Raw genomic sequence first — 19895 nt, forward strand, 5'->3', positions numbered from 1 at the left:
TAAACTTTTTTTTACTTGGAGCAAAAGATACACAGGGAGCCTTCACTGTACTATACGTCACTTTTCTCAGATCTGATCGGTCCAGTTTTGGTTTGCGATCTCTAACCCAGAATAAAACCTGCTCCGGACCAGGTTAGCCGTGTAACCTAAGTTACCATGGCGATGAAAACCCACTCAAAAACAATCCACCTTCTTGAGCCCGGAAACTCGGAGTACGCTCAAACTAAAAGCATACTTACCTGGGTAAAAACGGAAACCCGCTTCGTGGTACAGGCCACTGGTGACAAGAAGCAGTCCTGTCATGTTTTGGAGAGGCAGGGTCAGAGATGAGGTCAAACAGTGACCTACATTATAAATGTTAGGTTGAGAATCTACAGTATAGTTTCTCTGTGTGTGTTCAAATGAGAGCTTTGAGTTGTTCAGATGCTATGCACCACCAATTATGTCATTTTATTAGGTAGCAGCTTTGCCAAACTGTAGCCCAGGTGGAGAGACAGAGGCAGGGAGGGTCACAGGTCATTAGGCTTAATGTTATTTTTTTGGGCGTTAGATTAAAGTTATAGTAAGGTTGCACTGTTATAGAGGTCTAGTAAACACTCAGTCATACATACTGTACAGTAGTTTTACAAATGGCATAAATATGTACGTATAAAAGACCAGACTGCACATGCAGTCGAACATACAGTAGTTAATACAGAGTGGGTACTTGTATATTCTGCCGTATTTCTAAGGAAAGTGATCTTGCTCTAGACAGCAATAGACGATGTAGTGATGAGAGTGACAACAATGAAGAACAGTGTAGAAAACTAGAAAGTGTTGTTAAAATAGTATATCGTTTAAATAAGTCAAGCAAACTGCACTAAACTGTAGTTATAATGCGGCTCTGCAGACTAATTTTTTGTCCCCACCAATGAAAAAATCAAACTTAGGCCCTTTAGGAATGAAGCCAACGGTGGGAAGAGCCAGCATGCCGGCAGCACAGAGCACTCTAGTGGCTACTTGCAGTAGCTACACGGTGGCTGAGCATGAGAGATGAGAACCTTTCAGAAAAATGGATGTGAATTAAAGTAAATTAACATTACAGCTCGTTCATCTGTAGTAGAATATACCAACTATTTAGACGTTAGAACAGATATTGAATCGAATGAGAGTTGCTGTAGCCTAATGTTTTAATGTAATGTAATGTAAAGAACAATCAATGGTTTTGTGTATGAACGAAAAACCGCATCTTGCCAAACTGATGGCTTTTAACATGCATGCAATTAATATGTAAACAATTAAATAAATAACACAGCTAAATATGCTTTATTTATACGTCATGGTTGAAAATATGATGCTCTTGCACTAAAACAGTAAAGCCTTGCCCGACTTTGGGAAATAAAGCTGATTATGGTGTGTAAAAAGTAGGGTGATAACCAGCCCCACACCTTTTAATCAAAGCTGTTTTCCCCAGGGTGCAATTTTCACCTTTTTTTGTTCTAAGTCAAAGTGATAAGGAACAACTCAGCAGCCTCAAATAGCAATCATCTTATTTGAGAAGATTCATGTCTGCCTGCACCCTTGGCGATTTAAAGGTTTAAAACTCGCAAGCGCGCATTTGATCAAAGTGCGCAGATGCGAGTTAATTGCAATTTCATGTATGCAGGGACGCGTCTGCGGGGCTATTAACAGATAATGGAATAAAATACAGGTATTGTATTACATTTGTGTGTCTGATGATGTCACAAGGGACAGCGTGTAATCTCAGTTAGGCTAAGTAAACAAAACTGGCGCGCGCCTTCCCGCCATCTCAGAGGATGCGGGGAAGTCTTTAGTCGGACGATTTTTCAACAAAACAGGATAAAATTAGAAAACACTTCAGTTTATTGAAATTATAGTATTGGGGTTTAAAATGTTAAAAAAATCGTTCAAATATATGTGTGTATTCAACGTCAAATAATTAAACTTTATTAAAATGATGTTTAATAGAAATTTACTGAAATGTTATCTCTTATAATGATAACCCAAATTTTAATTTCCATGTGTTTAAAAGTAGCCTACGTATGTGTCAAACAACATAAATCAGATTTTAAGGTAACGAGAAGGTATTTAATAAAACAATAACAACAATATTTGTATGCAACAATTTTAATAATTAGAAAATTAAGTTTTTTTCAAATCAAATTAATTTAATAAAAACGTTAAGCAGTTATGGAAGAGTATTAACGCAAAATGTATTTTTAATGTAGGCTAAAGAAAGACTTTCCGTTCTGGACACCACACCACACAAAGCGTCAACTGATACCATTCAATTGAAGGGTTATATAATTATATTTTTTATAACGCAGCCTATCATAGTTCAATTTCATTTGATGATTGATATAATGAGAAAATGCTGTTTTATTGACTCCATTATTGACCCGACCAAGTCTGATGTTTTCTTCAGATCTGCTTTGCCCTTTGACAGGAATGAAAACATTTCTGAGGGTCTCCCAGGTGGTTGTTAAATGCTCTGGGAACCTCCTGACATCACTTCAGGGGGCTGACCTGTGCTTATCTTACTGGCTAGGCAGGTATTGTCCAAACATGTCAAACAGTCAGGGAACCAGTGATCCTAACATCCGCTCGACCAGCAAAAAGAGCCAGGCTCTTAATGGGAAAGTGCTGGTGTCTAATATGAGGGCACCACGGGGCAAACGTCTCAATCTGTCAATCAGCCGGCCTTTCTGCTCTTATTTGTCACGAGAAACACCCAGCAATCAGTGTCTCATTACACGCAACAGTGAAAGTTGTGCACTCTCGGAAAAAAAGGTACAATTTTGTACCAAAGAAGGTACAAACCGTTGTCACAGGGGCAGTACCTTTAACTGGTACAAATTTGTACCTTATAACAGGGAAACAAATTTGTACCATTCCAGTATGTACCTTAAAGGACATGATTTGTACCGTGTGTAACCAAAATGTACCTTTTGTTTTTTAAACCTTGCTGGTACAATATTGTACCTGCAACAAGGGTACAAATCTTGGCCTTGAAGGTACCACCCCAGTGACAAGCATGTTTGTACCTTAACTATGGCAAATGTGTTCCTTTAAGCACTATTACAGGTAATTTATCATTTGAATAAAACACGTTAAGCAACAAATTGAGAAAGCATCATTTTAATAGAATTTAATGTAAATTGATGCCATCAAATACATAGGTGTTTAAACCAACCACGTTCAGGCATAGAGTACAAAAATTATAAACATCAACTTTCCTCTTTACAATCAAATGTAGAAAAAAGGAGCATTGCTTCTTTTAAAAACATGTCTCTTTGGTGCAAACCATTTGACTAAAATGTAATATGTTAAGATACAATTTTTAACCAACAATATAATAATGGTCAAAAACTGTATGCAATACAATTGAACATATTCATATTTTTATCACTTTTCATGCAATACCAGTCATTAAAGGTATGGTTCAGGTAAAAATGAAAATTCTGTCATCATGCACTCACCCTGAAGTTGATCCAAACCTGTATAAATGTATTTGTTCTGTTGTACTCAAAGGAAGATATTTTGAAGAATGTTGGTAACCAAACGGGTCTCGACCACCATTGACTGCATCAGTAAATGCTGGGCGACATCTGTTTGGTTACTGACATTCTTCCAAATATCTTTCTAGAAGTACAGCAGAAAAAATACTGTAAATGTATACAGGTTTGGAACTACTTGAGGGTGATTGAATTACAGAATTTTCATTTTTGCCTGAACAATACCATTAACATTACAATTATAAAGAATAAATTATTCCCAACACAAAAAAATGCAATAATGCAAAAACACTGGAACAATTCTACAAAAACCAGTACAGTGACTACACATATCTGGCTCCTACATAAAAAACATCAACCATATAGAGGTCAAGTGCCTGGTAGTCCAGTTCATCTCCTGGCATCAAACAACACCAGTCCTTGTCATATGAAACATGAAATGCATGAAAATTAGAATCAAACAAATGTGGAAGCAACAGTTCAACAAGGTTGAAGACAAAATACGCACAAAAATCTGAAAGAACTCCATCCTCGACTCCAACTGCTTGGCAAATTTCAGATCCCTCCATTTTCACAGTGCTGAAGATTCTCTTCTCACTGAAGACCTGTTTCCAGTCAGATGTTCCCAAAATCTGTACAGTGAGATATGGAGGAGCTGGTTCATCCTGAACAAAAAGAAGAAAATCAGTTTTAGAAAAGTCCGGAGAAAAATTATTTCCCAAACGACTATAAAAGAGTCAAAATAATAATTAAGTTGAATTAAAGGGCTGGTTTCCCTGACAGGGATTAAGACTAGTCCTCGACTAAAAAAAGTCTTAGAGCTGTTCAAACTGATAACAACTTGCACAGACATATCATAAAATACACCAGTACCATTGTGTTGTCTCAAAAGGCACTCAAGTAATGTTTTTAGTGTGACGTGTTTGTTAAAATCACTTAAATTTCATAATTAAACTTCTGATTTAAACAAATCCGTGTCTGGGAAACCGCCACTGAGTTAGCTGGTATTTTAGTAAGGATGTGTGAATGGCATCTAACCAGTAAAGAGATGGAACCCCGTCGCATGTGTGAACAGCACATTATTGTAATTACCAGTTAAGTAATTCTTGCAATCTTTCATAAATTTACAGATTTTACAGTGTGAGAGGGGATAGAGTACATTTTTTGTGAATGCATAGGAAACACGCAATACCTGTACAACTCCAATGGTGACATAATTGTCCACTTTCTCCCTGAATATCACTGGAAGTAAAACCAGAGCAGCACGGAAATCCATATCTAAAAATAAATTTAATAGGTCTAATGTTGAACAGTACGAAAATAGAAATTTTAAAACAAGCAAAGCCTAGACCGAAATCATGCATACCACAAATATTCTCTGCTACAGCCTCTCCTCTGGCATCCATGTACTGTGTTTCTATAGAAGATTTCCCCTTAGCTAACCTCAACACACTGTGCACAATTTTGCTGAAGGAGACCTGGAAGCGCCGGGTTAAATCAGATACGTCATGCATTCGGCCCAATTCCTGAAATAGCTAAAATGCAGATAACAAATATTTAATTCTGTTTGTGTGTTTGTCTTTGCTGTTGTTGAGAGCAAACGCATAGCTTTGCATTATGAGAGCTAATGTACAAATAAATTCATCATAAGCCCAAATTTGACAATCTATCTTGATTAATAGTATATAGGAACATACTGAAAAAAAGATCAACTCTGACCAATAAGAGGACAGTTTTACTCACATGTGATATACATAAACACATTTTGGTATTCTTTGCACCGTTGCCTTGTGAAAGTTAGTTGAACCCAGAAGAATGACAACACTGAAATAAGTGTCCCCTTTTCGAAACAATGTAAATTAACTACAGGTCTGAAGTTTAGGCAAGTTATACTTACAACTGAAGGAGTCCTGAGGAAGGGATATTTTTGAAAAATATCAGCAACAGGAGTGCCATTCACTATTTCCCTCCTCCTCCAAGCAAATGTTTGTTTCATTTTTTCATCCACTATTGCAGCATCTGGTTGGGTCTTCTTGTACTGGTCCTGTAAGGTCTAATGGTCGAATACATGTTAGTCTACAAGAAGATGCTAGTTAGCCAACATTTTTATTGTCATTTAATCGCAGAAAAAATATCCAGTACAGGAAGAGGAAAAGTATGACTGACAGATCGCATTGCTGCTACATGTAAATACAATATAGCCGGGCAGGAAAACGTTCATGTAAAACTACTCAATCAACAGTGTGTGTTGCCGTACTTAAAACGTGCAGCTACCTAACGTTAACATAAACTATCAAGCTCACCTTTGAATTTGCTCTTCTCTTCTTCTGACAATTCAAGCCTAGCCTCTGTTAATTTTGACAGAAGTTCCTCTGATGACAAAGACGCCAAAGCCATGCCGGAGATGCTTGAGGTTGGTGGAATATTCCGTAATGGCGGCAGACTTCGGCCAATCTCGTATCACTTGCAATCCCAAAAATTAGCGAAAGTAATGGTTAAATTCAATACTCTACGGTGTATGAACCCGCGATAACCTAATTTTAAAGTTATTAAATGTCCAGGAATTATTAAAAGGTGTAAAGAATATATAACAGCATTGGGTATAAGTAGGCCTAACGTTTCGTGAATGCCCGAATTTAACCGGGTGACTGACATTTAGACTTGAGAACTAAATATAACCCTAAAACTAAAAACACATCTTCAAAATTTTTCGAATTATAGTTTGATAATACTAATCCAAATCCAAACTCTGTTATTTTGAACTAATAAAAGCCTCACCAAGAAACACTGGGACGCAACCTGCTTCCCGCTCTCCGCTCTGACTGAAAATTCTAGAACACTGTGTGGCAGTTAACTTCGGCCAATCGGCTTGTTGTTGCTATGCCTAATAATTAACATAGCAACCAATAATGCGTGAGATACTAATTGTGGATATATGCAAATATATATTCTCATATATTATAAAAACATTTATTTAAACAGTCAGAAATATTTTTTAAGTATCAAAATAAATCCTAAATACTCAATAAATAATCGTGTCAATATTCTGTATTCAAACTGATATTATGACGAACTTTAAAGTCAATTGAGTAAAACCAAATGTATTATCATATTTTTATGAGGGGATTACTCATGATTTAATTTAGACAAAATTTCTATTTCATATGCTATTTGCATGTGTAATAAAAATGAGTTATATATCAATAAAGGTTACTGTACCCTTGATGTGAGAACAAATATGTACCTTAATATCAATTGTACCTTGAAAGGTACCAAACAGTATCATCACAGGTCTTACTTGTACCATTAAGGGTACATTTATTGAAGAGGTACAAAACTGTTCTTCAAGGAACATTTTTTGTACCCTTGTGTACCTTTTTTTCCGAGAGTGTGCGGTGTGTGACCTCATAGGCGGCGCGAGGAACAAGGTCAAAAATAAAGTTTAAATCTACAGAATAATAATTCATATGAAGAATTTGTTTCCAAAATGAGATGACTCCATTTAAAAAAAGATGTTATCATGTTTTTATTGTGTTAGTTAGTTGTATTGTTTTAGTTATGTCTCAAATAAAAACAAACTAACTGCAGTTTGATTTATATTAATTTGACTGCACAATAAAACATTTTATTTATATTTTTTTTAAACGGAGTGATCTCATTTTGGAACCCAACTCTTCATATATAGACAGCATTTGTGTTATGACACGACCTATCTCCTGTAAATCAAACAATGCAAATTCTAGTGTTGTCCATAACAAAAAACATTATAAACCGTCTGTTTTGTTCACAATTAGAATCATTGCGAAATTTCTGAAGTGTTTTGGGCCTTATTCCAATAGGATTTAATGGTGTTATTGGTTTTTATCCACCAGATTAAATCCCACCAACAAAACCTAACACACTACCGGCAGAGACCCATAAAGACAACGGAAAAGTTAATTTGCAAAAACATTAATTTGCATAAGACCTCCTCAAAACATATTTTTTTAAACACCACAATTCCCATTATAACTAGTAAATCTATTAAAAATTCAGGAAAGGCTTCTATTGTCTTTTTCATAAGCGGTGTTGTTTTGATGACAACATTTCCTTCAATTAAAGCAATTACATGTAGGTTAAAATACACTTAACATAGCTTTTTGAAAATGATTGCAATGCGTGCTTTCTGCTTCATAAACTACAGACACCCAAAGAAACTTATGACAAAATTAATCCAAATTTTTTGTCTAATTGTTAGCTGTATCCTCAAAAACTAAAGGATATTTTTACCTTGAGTCCTTGCGCCCACTAGAGACAACATTCGGTATGTCCTGTTGCCATTTGAAAATACTGGGTACGAAGGTGCAGTGTCAGTCGAGAGCACTCAAATCTAATGTCGGATTAAAATAAATCAGCAATATATAGGTAAACACGAATATAATGAAAACGATGGACTAAGCACTCCCCTGCTTGATCATTTTTAAACTTTCCTATTGGTTTGGTTTCATTTTCTTTTACAAGAAATGCAAAGTACAGTCTCTCAATGCAATTTATTGCTTGTTTTTTCCAGGAAACATCGTTCACTAAAGGCACTGATTCAGAAGTTAACAAATGGAAGAACATTTAGATTATATAAAAAATAAGAAAACAAACAAATACACAAAAGATAATATGGGCACACAGGCAATTTTACCTGCTTCTGTAATGCTTTTACAAGTGAAAATCATAATTGCAGTAATCACAGGTACTGTGGCAAAAATACAATGTTTCTGCCATGTGTTGAGGTTGTGTGAACATTTCAGTGCGCAAGGTGTAAAAAACCAAGCATGTTGATAATGAATGAAGTTGCAGAGGCCCATCATCTCTCCTACAAGTAAATCCACTGATATAAAAGTGCAAGTGCATCTAAAAAGACCCCAGAACTTTATGCTACAAGTGCTTCTGGTTCCAAAATAACAGCTGACTTTGCTTATAAAAATAGAACCTGTTCGACTTCGGTTTCCTGGACAGAAAAAGAAATGCAAAGAAAAAATGAAAAGTGACCACTACATTTTATAACATCCAAAAATTTGACTTGCATAAGATCCACAGTCATCGCAAAACTAAAAAATCTAAAACTGTACAAAAGTTTGTTTTTATGTCAGTAAAAATTATAAAATGCGGCAAGTCTGAATCGGCACTGCAAGATCACTGCATGCCATCCAGTGGCATTTAAAAAAGGCACCAAGGAGCTGGACATAGTCAGGGTTAACTGTATGGTCAGCTGGGAGACATCTCTGTGGCGATGACAGATGGAAGGTGGAATGAGGAACATGAGTCTCTACGGTGTATAAGTTTAAAGAGTAACTCTTCTTTCTCCAGGCTGAGCTTCTGGCTCTGCAAAGATTGTTTCTCCAGCGCCTCCTGCAGGTCATTCTGCTCCTTTGACAGCTGCCTGCAAAAACAAAGAGCAGGGTATAAATTGTTTTATTATAAGTTATATATACACACTATATCATTCCAAACCTGCATATTTTACAGTGGCACGATTTCGATTTATTTTTAATGCAGTTACAACAAATGGGGACCAGACATTTCAAGCTTTACAAAGTAAACAAGAGCAATTACAGGCCAATAAAACTCACTACATGCAAACATACAGCTCTTGGTGAAATTAGACCAACAATATTATTAATATCTTAGAATAATAAATAAGAATTTCTTAGAAATATGAGGCCTCAAATTAACATTTTGTCTCACTAATCAGACATAACTACTACTTCTAAACTGGTCTAATAAACCAGTCGTTCAAATCATACAAGTGAATGACAGAACATTCTTTAATTTTCCATTAATATACATTTTTGGGTGAACTAAGAAGCAGGATACTGTAACTTCTCAACATCATAAGCAACTACATTTTTCCTCCAGGTGGCGCTACATACATACAGTATGTTTTCATAAAAGAAACAATTCACCCAAAAATGAATTATCCCTTCTCTCAATTTGTTCCAAGGCTGTATAAAATGTTTTGTTCTGTTGAACACATAAGAAGATATTTGAAAGAATATGGAAACTAAACAGTTGTGGGGCACAATTGACTACCATTGTAGTTTTTCCCCATACTATGGAAGTCAATTGTGCCCCAGAACTGTTACAGTATCCTGCTTCGTTCACCCAAAATGTATATTAACGACAAAATTAAAGAATGTTCTGTCATTCACTGTATGATTTGAACGACTGGTTTAGAAGTAGTAGTTATGTCTGATTTGTGAGATAAAATGTTAATTAGAGCCTCACATTTCTAAGAAATTCTTGATTGTGGTTCACTGGTTTAAAAAGCAAATTTTCTCAATATATTAATAATATTGTTAGGCTACAAACATTCTTCTAAATATTTTGCTTTGTGTTCAGTGGAACAAAGACATTTGGAACAACTGGGGGGGAATGAAGACAGGATTTTCTTTTGAACCAGCCCTTTCAAGGTTGAATGTTGGAACTGACAAACACCTGGTAAAATTTTTAAAGTTGGGGAAAGAATAAGATCTGTGGAGAAATATATTAAAGAGGCCATCCACACAGAGATGCGTTTAGCTGTATACGTAAAGATATTGTATCGTATTGGCGTTTCGCCCACACGGTTCTGCCGTTTTGGGTGCATGAAACCGCAATTCTTTTAAACCGGGTCCCAGAGTGGATAAATCTGAAAACGCCACCCTTGGGTTTTCGCGTGTACAGCCTATCCGTATATACTTTGAAACGACGATATCATCACCCCAGTGTGTAAAGTTGTGCGCATGCTCCAAACAATCTCCGTTTTTAGTGTATCTCTGTGTACAGAGTGCCACAAACTGATTCAACGTGTATAATTCCATGATCGCTGAATAGGGAATCCGGATAGGGAAAGCTCTGACTTTGTGTGGATGTGGCTTAAATCTGTTTTAGAACATCAACCTGTATAAATTTTCTGGGTTATTTGTTCAATACGTTCAACATAATAAAAATCAATATTTTAATGTATGACATATCGCTTTTATTGCTCCCTGAACTCTCTGTAAGTCACTTTGGACAAAAGCGTCTGCTAAATGTTAATGTTAACATGTTTTTCAATACTAATAGACTATGACACATGGTAACAGATCAACACAAGTGCTGTGAAGCCAGCCATACTGTATGAGGCTTTGATAGTTGTCCATCCGGACTCCGAAGTCCTCATTCTGTTGTAAAGCATGCAGAAGTTGGTCCTCCAATGCAAAATTCTTCTCAACCTGACAATCATAACAAAAAAAGCAAAACATTACACAAACTCTTAACATAACTATAACCCCTTTAATGCTGCAGCTGGTCAATCGGGCATTTCTTTGCAAACCAATCTGCCACATGCAAATAAACAACATGAATAATCAAATAACGTGCACCTGCTCTCATTTTTGTGTAATCCTTTTCTAGAAATAAATAAGAATGAATGAACCGCTGCTATAAAGATGTAGATTTCAATTTTAACATTATGATGCTGGGTCTGTATGTTTGACATTTTAGTAAATAATTTCAAAATTGTATTCAATAATTTGTTATAATTAATTTATTTAATTTTTAAATAGAATTTAATCTTCACATTTGTATTAAATAATTTTAATTTACAGATTAGTTTTGTACCTCCCTACTACAAGTTACAGTAAACTATATCTGGCTAAAAATAAGGTTCACGAAAATAGCATCAATGAAGTTTCAGAAAAGAATGTTTGTACCAGCGCTTCCATCTGCAGCAGCTTGTTTCCCTGGTCCTGTAAACGCTCACGCTTCATTTCAATGACAAACAACAGGCTCTCCTGCTCCTGCTCCCAGAATGCACCAGGACTGCCACGATTCTGAGACAAACAATAGATGCAACTAAATCAAAGGTGTATTTGGATATGTTTTGATAACAGATCTGTATTCTCTCAACAACAAACCTCAATATTTCTCTGAAGGTCTCTTCTGAGCGTGGACTCCTCGGCTTTACGCTTCAGCTCATTGAAAAGCTGCAGCTCTGATGTCAGGCTCTCAATCTGGTCCTGAGTTCATGGAAAGTTCAGCTTTCAATTCTTTGTAAGTCAAATCTGAACGGCAATGTTACCAACACGAACATGCATTACCTTCAAAGCATTCAGAGCTACTGCATGAGATTCATTTAAAACATTCTTCTCCCCGTCATGTAATTGCTGTAACTCTGTAAAGAAAACAAAGTTTCACTTATATTAGACCAATAAATGAAGGGATGTGCATAAATAGGTCTTTGATTGACACGTTCGCTTGGCAGACGCCTCGAATTGAAAGACACAAATACATTCACGTACAAAAACAGAAACTAAGCAGCAGCTGTTGTTAGTCAGTATTAGAAGACCACAACGCTCTGACCTTCTGTTTCTCTCTGATGCTGCTCTGTGGTGCTTCTCATCTGTTTCTCATGAACATCATGTAGATCAGCGGTTATCTCAGTCTTGACCTGTTCACACGAGACATGAATTGTACAATGTGACATACCGCATGACAAAATAATAACGACAGGTGCATGTATTGGTGTAAAAGACACAAAAGAAGGTTTACAATTGGGGTCAGCTAAGTAGGTATATGGTTTTATTTAATAATCATACATTTTAAACAAAGGAACCACACAAAGAACAAACACACCATCCTTTGTTCTCCCTTGTTAAAACAAGCAATGTTCTGCTGTATGTTTAAACACACAAAACCAGCCCTCTTTAGCAGCCAATAAATACAATCCCTCCCTGCAAACAGGTTTAGCTTTGTCGGCGAGGGGTTAACATCCGGTAAAGATGTACCAAAAAATTATTCTCCAGCCCTTTACAGACATCACAACGAACATTCATAGAATCGGCCATGTTCCCAATTGTGCGGTAATGGAAAGCACGGCCTGTTTATTACCGCCGGCTGCTTCGTAATGTAAAGCTGCTGACATTAACAGAGATCAAAATACTAGTCTTGAATGGATTTAAACGTGAAGCTACATGTACTTGTGTGCGAAGTCTTCCATTCATTCAAGAAAAACCTCAAACACCCAGGTGGTGTTTCAATGCAGAGAGGCTTTGAACTCAAATGGTTCTCTACCTTCTCTGTAATGCTGCAGACCAAAGTGCAAATATCTCCAGGATCATCCTTGAGGAGCTGATCTCTCTCCTGGTCTCCTGAAGCCGTCAAAACAGCATGAAGTATCTTTAGCTGCCACTCGTACGCCTTCAATTGATTCTCCAAGTCAGAACGCTGCGCCTCAGATGAGAGTACAGCTAATGGAGAACAACAGTAAACATTATGCTGTTCCCTTAGGGTACGTCTGCTACACTGGTTCTGTGAAAACAAAGCTCAGGATTGCCTAGAGCTGGCCACAAAGATCTCAAATAAACCATGTGATCAAGATCAACACAACTTTACAATGGAATCATGGGACATTAAATGGCATTTATAAATATATAATAAATATAGCTCAGAGATAAAATACACAAGCAGCTAACATTCAGACTTGACCTGGAACATACAGTGTTTATATGATTCAATGGCATGATGTTACACAGGTAGAATGTAGAATGTTTCGACGGTCATGCTTTACTCATTCAGATCTGTCTTCCAAATAATACTGCATCCCCCCATGCAACACATGACATGATTCAGAGAAATCACTCACCACACCCCTCTTGAAGGTTGATAATCTCCTTTGTTTGCTTGACATCTTCTTTCGCTTTATTCTTCTTCTGAATAAATAAGAATAAAAGCATTTTAGCATTGAAACCAACGCTTGGTGACAAGACCACTTATGCAAAAACAAAGTGTGTAACTTAACAGAAGTGTTACAAAAATTCCCATTGGTTACATTCCAAATCTGTCTTACATTACCAGTAAAACATGCACTTAAGATTGCACAACCATGACATCATCTTGAAATCATGTACAGTACAGTAATACATCTCGTTACCAATAGAAAAAACATAATAAACACAAAGTCCCAAGAAAATCACATACTTAGTCCAAAACTTAGTTAGAAAATGTGACTACTCCCATTAATGACATTCCAGATTTGTTTTAACCCATTTTTCTTCAACAAGCTTTGAAACGTCAATACCTTTCAGTGCTTTTATAAATTCACGAGTAAATAATGTAGCATTGCATTGTGAATGTTTCAAGATTTCTCAACTGTACAGGGGTGATTTAATATTTTGAAACTTATGTGCCAAATGCTTACAATTATCCCCTGGCTAGTGCGCACACAGCCTTAAACCGCTCAGTGCATTAAGTGTCTTCTTTGAGAGCAAAAGAAAGATATATTATTTTGTTTGCCGTTCAAGTTTGAGGATCACCAATTCATAATACAATTAAAGCCAACGCCCTTGAGCAAGAGTAACAAAAGAACCTCAAACCAAGTCAAATCCCCTTCATTACTCTCTATCCTCCTTTATGACTATTGGTTATGCAATTTTTAATTTCAACAATCTTTTATGACACGTGAACGATGTAAAGAGACCATTAGACAGTAAGTACAGTAAAGGCATCAGGGTGTAACCCATCAACAAACCAAAGCTGTTATCTGCGGACTCAAGTCTTGAAAAATCTTGAAGGAGGCAGTGGTTTTCAATGTAGGCCTACTCACACATGCCTTCTCTGATTGGGTTTTGGCAGGAAAAATAAATCAAATAATGGGCAATGAACCTTACGACAGTGCATGAAAAGAGAAATGGCAATATAGTTCCAAATTCAAATGATACATATATTGTTGAGATCAAAAGCTGAGCAACCACAGAAACTCAACGTCTAGTGCAAATGTAATAATCTTAACCAAATGAGGCACATGCCAACATGGACAGGTTGCACTGGCAATCCTTCAACCATAACACCAAGTCGTGTTTGATTTTAAAGGGCTAGTTCGAGCAAAAATAAGCATTCTGACATCATTTATACACCTACATGTTTTTGAAAATCTATGACTCTATTATCTGTGAAACACAGAAGAAGATATTTCGAGAAATATTTGTTGTTTTGGGTCCTTAATGGAACTCAATTGGGACCAGTGCCGTTTGGTCACCAGTGTTCTTGCGAACATCTTACTTTGTGTTGTGCAGATTAAATAAAGTCACGAAGGTGAATGATTAAATGAAAGAATTCAAAGAAAACCATCATCTTAGAACTACAAGATCATCTCTTTAAGCAGATTTGTTTACGTTTGCATGAGCATTTTGTCAGCGTTGCCCTCGCAGTGCCCGGTGCTGTAGCAAAAAGACACAATGTGAAAACACTAATCGGAGAATTAAAAGAGAATTTTATCTCATTTTGCAACCCGATGCAAAATCTACGACACTTCATTTTGAGTTTTGTAGGTTATGGAGCAGGTCACTTCCAAAATCACGAACAAAGATCCCAAGCCATGAACTGCTTTCATAACATAATTCACTTTCACGCATTTTCTGACCGCCTGTGGCAGGGGGAACTTTAATGAACATCGACTTTACTACACTTCGCAGTCCTATATGCTTTTGATGCAGATTCTAAAACGTTACGAGTTAGTCTTTCACACGTCTCCAGTTGTCCATGTCAAGTATACCGACGCATGTGTGATCAACGGGATGGTGTAGGTAGGACTGTTAATAGGTCACATTAAAACTTGCAGTGAAATCACATTCAAGCACAAATCCTTCAACAATCCGGGCTAATGAAAGCTTGACCCTGAGATTGTTGCGTCACAGGAATGCATTCATTTCTCCTGCGCATTTAAACGACGTAAACTTCAAACGTGAAAGATTCTCACAAGCCCTTCCGAGGCAGATGCGGAAAAGATTCACGTTATTATTCGAGATAAACACGTCTTTTATTTGTCACAGCGGATGTCATGATGTTATTTCAAAGAAACCCGCATCTGTTTCTAATTAAACCTTTCACAAGTCGAGAAACGACCATATTAAGAGCTTTCGCATCGACTGGCGCATTAGAGAGGAAGTAACAAGTGATTTGAAATAACAAAAGAACAGCGACTTTAGTAAAAAAAGATGCAATTTACACGTGGTGCATTGATTCGCACCGAGTCATTTATAATGCCTCAAATGCGATGCCTCTAAAGTCTCAATGCAACTTTGTGTTATTTGTGGACTAACGTTAACTAAAGAGACTTAGCAAACCCTACCTTTTTCCGGGAGACCTGGCCACAAACTTTGCTGTTGTGACAACCCATGGTCCTCTTGCCCCCGTCCTCTGTAGTATCAGACCGCCGAACTCTTTTTGGCCGCCTCCGCCCGTTCAAATACGAGCCCTCATTGATCTCTACACTCGGGGAGAGGGGCGGGATCTTCACAGTCACGACTGCGTTCCGAAAACGCATTCAACACGTACGAGCGCAATCGAAAAGCGAGCGAATCTGTGCACAGCTGCGCAAACTGCAGTAAGCCGCAACTTCCTCGAATATACACAGACGATGCAAACCACTTGTACGTTACTGCTGCACGTTGTAAACAGAGAAGCTAGGTTTGCATTACCCTACAAAATGCGCATTCACATGAATTAATATCTTTTATGATGTCCCAAATGCAGGAAAACACGTGAGAGATTTATTAGGAACAATCATGTAATATGAAAATATTTAAGGAAATATAGACGTCACCTTTCATCACAGGAAAAGGCACTGTGCACTAAAGTTTGCATGCCGTAAAACGTACATAGAAGTACGCGAGAAGAATCAAAATACGCTTTAATCGCATTTCATCATTTAATGGAAGACTAGACAAAATACTAGACGCAATAATCAATTGATAAACATTTGCTTTAACTTAAGCTTGCATGTCTTATGGATAGTGTTTGTCCAATGCAACAACACAATAAACAATGTGGTAAGTGAATTACTTTAAAATATAAACAACTGAAATATATACAAAATACATGTTAGACAAATAGGCACTTGTAAGTGCTTATAAAACATGTAGGTTTATGTGTTTATTGTCTTTACATAAAACACATAGTGCAGAGGAGTCAACGAAGAGGTCGAAATGCACATCTAAATCCCTTAATTCTACACTGAGAATCATTGATTAACTTTTGTTTTGTTTTATATTTTATGTGCATTTTATGCATAAATGGCACATTGCATTATGCAATACCTGTACAACATTTTCACACAATGATAATGTAAAGTTTATTTTCTACACACGTGTAAAATAACTGCTGGTGAAAGTAAGATCTCAGATACTGGGATGGATGCTCACAGGTCATAATAAACAGAGTGCAGAACTAGTAGTATGTTATGAGTTGTCATAATTTGTCACCCTGTTGCTTCAGAGGAATTCTGTTTAGAGAAAGTGTCAAAACAGCAATGATCCATAGCACAATCCTGAGGTATGTGGATGCACATGCCGAATGTAAACACAACAGGCATTGTTTATAGTGGTTGGCAGTTTTGACTTCATCACCCATGTCATTTTGATTACAAATCCGTTAAACATTGAGTGTCAATTGAATTAAGGAAAGCAAGTGATATTTACTGTACACCATTGAAGGCGAATTCTACTATTCTGTAATATCTTATCTTTATATAAAACACTGTCCTTATTCATTTGACAAAACATCATATCTGTTGTAATCACATTCACTGCTGTATATGGTGTATACACTAGTGTGAGAGCTACAATGTCTATTTCGGCCTCTTGTTTTGTGTATATATTAAGCACTAATTTGATACATGGGCTTTGGATCATCGGAGTAATTTGAGACTTTCATTTTAGTCAAAACTCCCTCTATTTATAGCAGGTCTGTAATCTGTCATAAAAATGATAGCGCAGTTGTTGCTCAGAAGCGTGTGTGACGATGAACTTTCCATTGACAGGCAGCTGCAGAGTCTCTGCGACTCAATGGTGACAACAATAAAGTAACAAAAACAGCATGGTTGTGTTTAGCATATGATATGCCAAAGTTAACAGGCTTATCACATATGAGGTCAGGATTTTAAAAGGGAACAATAAATTAACTCAGGTTAACAAATAAATTAACATACTCACGCCCTAAAGCTTATTTTCGAAACACTCTGTACAGTGTGTACTGAGATTGGGTATTCAGAACACATTTTGGTAATATTATTATTTTATATTTATTGTGACTAAAGGATTAAGGTGCTTAAATGCTCATAAATTAAATCAATAAATGGAGTTCAGTGTTCAGTCATTTTTCCATTATGTATTGGGTGTCAATTTTGGCACGAGACATGCATGTAGTAAGCCAGCGTGAGAGAGTATGTGGTGTTATGAACATACTTCGCACCGCACAGCTCTTAAAAACCAGACACAACCTCACAGACAGCCAGGAGATAACATTCTTTCCATTACTCCCCCCGTTCTGACCCCAGGCATAAAGTGTAAAGCCTCAAGGTCTCGGAAAACTGGAGGTGCTTTCATGAGGGTTTCACAAGGCCCTTTAAAAAGTACTACTGACAGTACGGCATCTGGAACATCTACCAGGTTAGAATTAAGTGCAAAAAACTATATATGTTCTTATATAAAACAATATGAAATTGTACAGAGTGCATTTTATAAACAACCACACTATAGACAGGAAAGATACTGCAATTTAATGTTTCACAAGTGATGATAGATCTGTGTTTAGCAGTCAGTAAAATTCATGAACGTAGCTAGTTTTGCTCTGTGTGGAAGTCTGCCCTTGTTAGCATTCCACCTGGACATCTGGATTTAGGGCTGTGGAACACTAAAAACAGCCTAAAAATCAGGAATGCACACAATGTTGCCGGTATGAGAAAACCTGACTTATGACCATATTAAGCTATATTGTCATAAGCGTAAATCAGATAAATTAATGTATGCATAGACCTTAACATAAATGCGGTAAACCTCCCATCGAGTACAAAACAAGTAAATGTGTGAGATTGCAGAGACACAGAATGCAGAACATCAGTGAATCATGACTTTTAGCAAAAAGCCCAGAATTACACTGTATAACCATTGCTTAAATGTTTAAAATGTTTAAACACACGTATGTTGCTCAGGACACCTGGAGGCATGAGCTGATCGAGCAGTTTACAGACATCAGGATATTGACAACTTCCTAGACCTAGAGCATCTACACATGGTATTTTTACCCACACACTTGCAACTTCTCTTACACGTTCACCTTAAGGAAATAAAGAAATGGATAAAGAGATCTGCATTATGTTTGTTCAAATGTGGTTCATAGTTTGTTGTGACAGTCACAAGACAGCAATCACAATTTTATGGCACCATCAATTTGTTAGGTATGTTCTCGAAAGTAGATGGTTAAACTGAGAATAAATTTACAATATGTGGTATAAAATATGTTTACTTGTAACTTACAGAGACAGGAAAGTCCAGCTGTAATGATGTTTTTTAATGCACCTGCTTCTTCTATCCTGGTGAAGGAATCGGATCTGGATCCAAACTAAAATCTTTCAGATATGCAGGGTCACCCAGCTTTCCACAGTTTTCCCACGAAAACCCCCGCAGCTGACAAAAAATAGAAATTAACAAAATGTTGGGCCACACAGTAAATACATATAAAACTGAAACAATGCCAACTGTATTCACGTTTGTCACTTTGGTCAGTTTAGAGATGTTGTTGCTGCTCAAGCCTTCCAAGAAAAAGCTGCTGGCAGCGAATATAGCAATAAACACGATGCAAATTCTCATTTTCACAAAGTTTACCGTTCGGTTGGAACTACATGCACATGAAGCAATAGAAGTGTGTTGAGGTAGGCTACTTATATATTCTTTCCACATTCCTGACATTGCACCTGATTGCAACTAAATGTACACGTTCAACCATGTTAACCAACACATGAAATTGAAAACTTTAGCTTAATCCATGTTTAGTTTCCTGAGGAAGACAGCACTTTTACTACAAAATCTGCGTTTGTCGCCATCAAGTGTAGTTATTGGAAACTACAACTGTAGCACTATATAGAGCTGTGGAAAAAAATGAAGAGACCAAAATTTCACTTAATAAGCATTTCTAGATGCTTAGGTGTTATGGCCATCTCAGTCCAGTGTCTGTTGATTTTAACAAAATTAAACCTCATGAGTGACATGAAGTCATCCAACAGTAACGTGAAAGACTGACAGCATGAAAGGACACATAAAAAGTGTGACATAAATCCAGGTTATCACATAAAAAAATACATGTAATGTGAAAATATAACTGCTTAAAAGTGAATAAGAACTTGTTTTCTTTGCAGTATTTGAGGTCTGAAAAAATACAGAGCATATTTTCTGTTATCTTGAATGGTTTCTTCAGTTAAATTTTTTTGCTAATTTAAAAAAATATTAATTTAAAATTTGGGAGAATATTGTTAGTAGTTCAAAGAATGACACAAAAATGATTATTTTACCTATTCATATACTTAAGAACATATTTAGGAAAAAAACTCATAAT

At 36.6% G+C, this 19895-nt stretch overlaps 1 protein-coding gene across 2 annotated transcripts; it reads right to left on the minus strand.

Annotated features, from left to right (window-relative positions):
• Positions 1 to 7899: 7899 nt before the first annotated feature.
• Positions 7900 to 16187, minus strand: ccdc69 (coiled-coil domain containing 69). Of its 2 annotated transcripts, none has more exons than XM_079479212.1 (9): positions 15637 to 16187; positions 13153 to 13219; positions 12582 to 12757; positions 11871 to 11958; positions 11609 to 11682; positions 11426 to 11527; positions 11222 to 11341; positions 10644 to 10741; positions 7900 to 8928 (listed from the first exon to the last, which is right to left on the minus strand). In XM_079479212.1, exons 1-9 carry the CDS (start codon positions 15829 to 15831, stop codon positions 8754 to 8756), a joined length of 1095 nt encoding a protein of 364 aa, XP_079335338.1. In that variant the 5' UTR covers positions 15832 to 16187; the 3' UTR covers positions 7900 to 8753. The 2 variants fall into 2 exon arrangements, with proteins under 2 accessions (XP_079335338.1, XP_079335339.1); XM_079479213.1 differs by having other exon boundaries at positions 8028 to 8928; positions 12582 to 12818; positions 15637 to 15941.
• Positions 16188 to 19895: the final 3708 nt, after the last annotated feature.

Source organism: Barbatula barbatula (genome assembly GCF_947034865.1).
Source record: "Barbatula barbatula genome assembly, chromosome: 18".
NCBI classification, from domain to species: Eukaryota; Metazoa; Chordata; class Actinopteri; order Cypriniformes; family Nemacheilidae; genus Barbatula; species Barbatula barbatula.

What these genes read in the sequence shown, in the direction of transcription:
- ccdc69 (XM_079479212.1), bottom strand. Translation starts at nt 15,831, where the DNA reads ATGCGTTTTCGGAACGCAGTCGTGACTGTGAAGATCCCGCCCCTCTCC. An exon ending in TCTGCAGCATTACAGAGAAG is followed by an intron (nt 11,959 to 12,581) that starts GTAGAGAACCAT and finishes TCGTGTGAACAG; the next exon opens with GTCAAGACTGAGATAACCGC. An exon ending in ACCTTCAGAGAAATATTGAG is followed by an intron (nt 11,342 to 11,425) that starts GTTTGTTGTTGA and finishes TGTTTGTCTCAG; the next exon opens with AATCGTGGCAGTCCTGGTGC.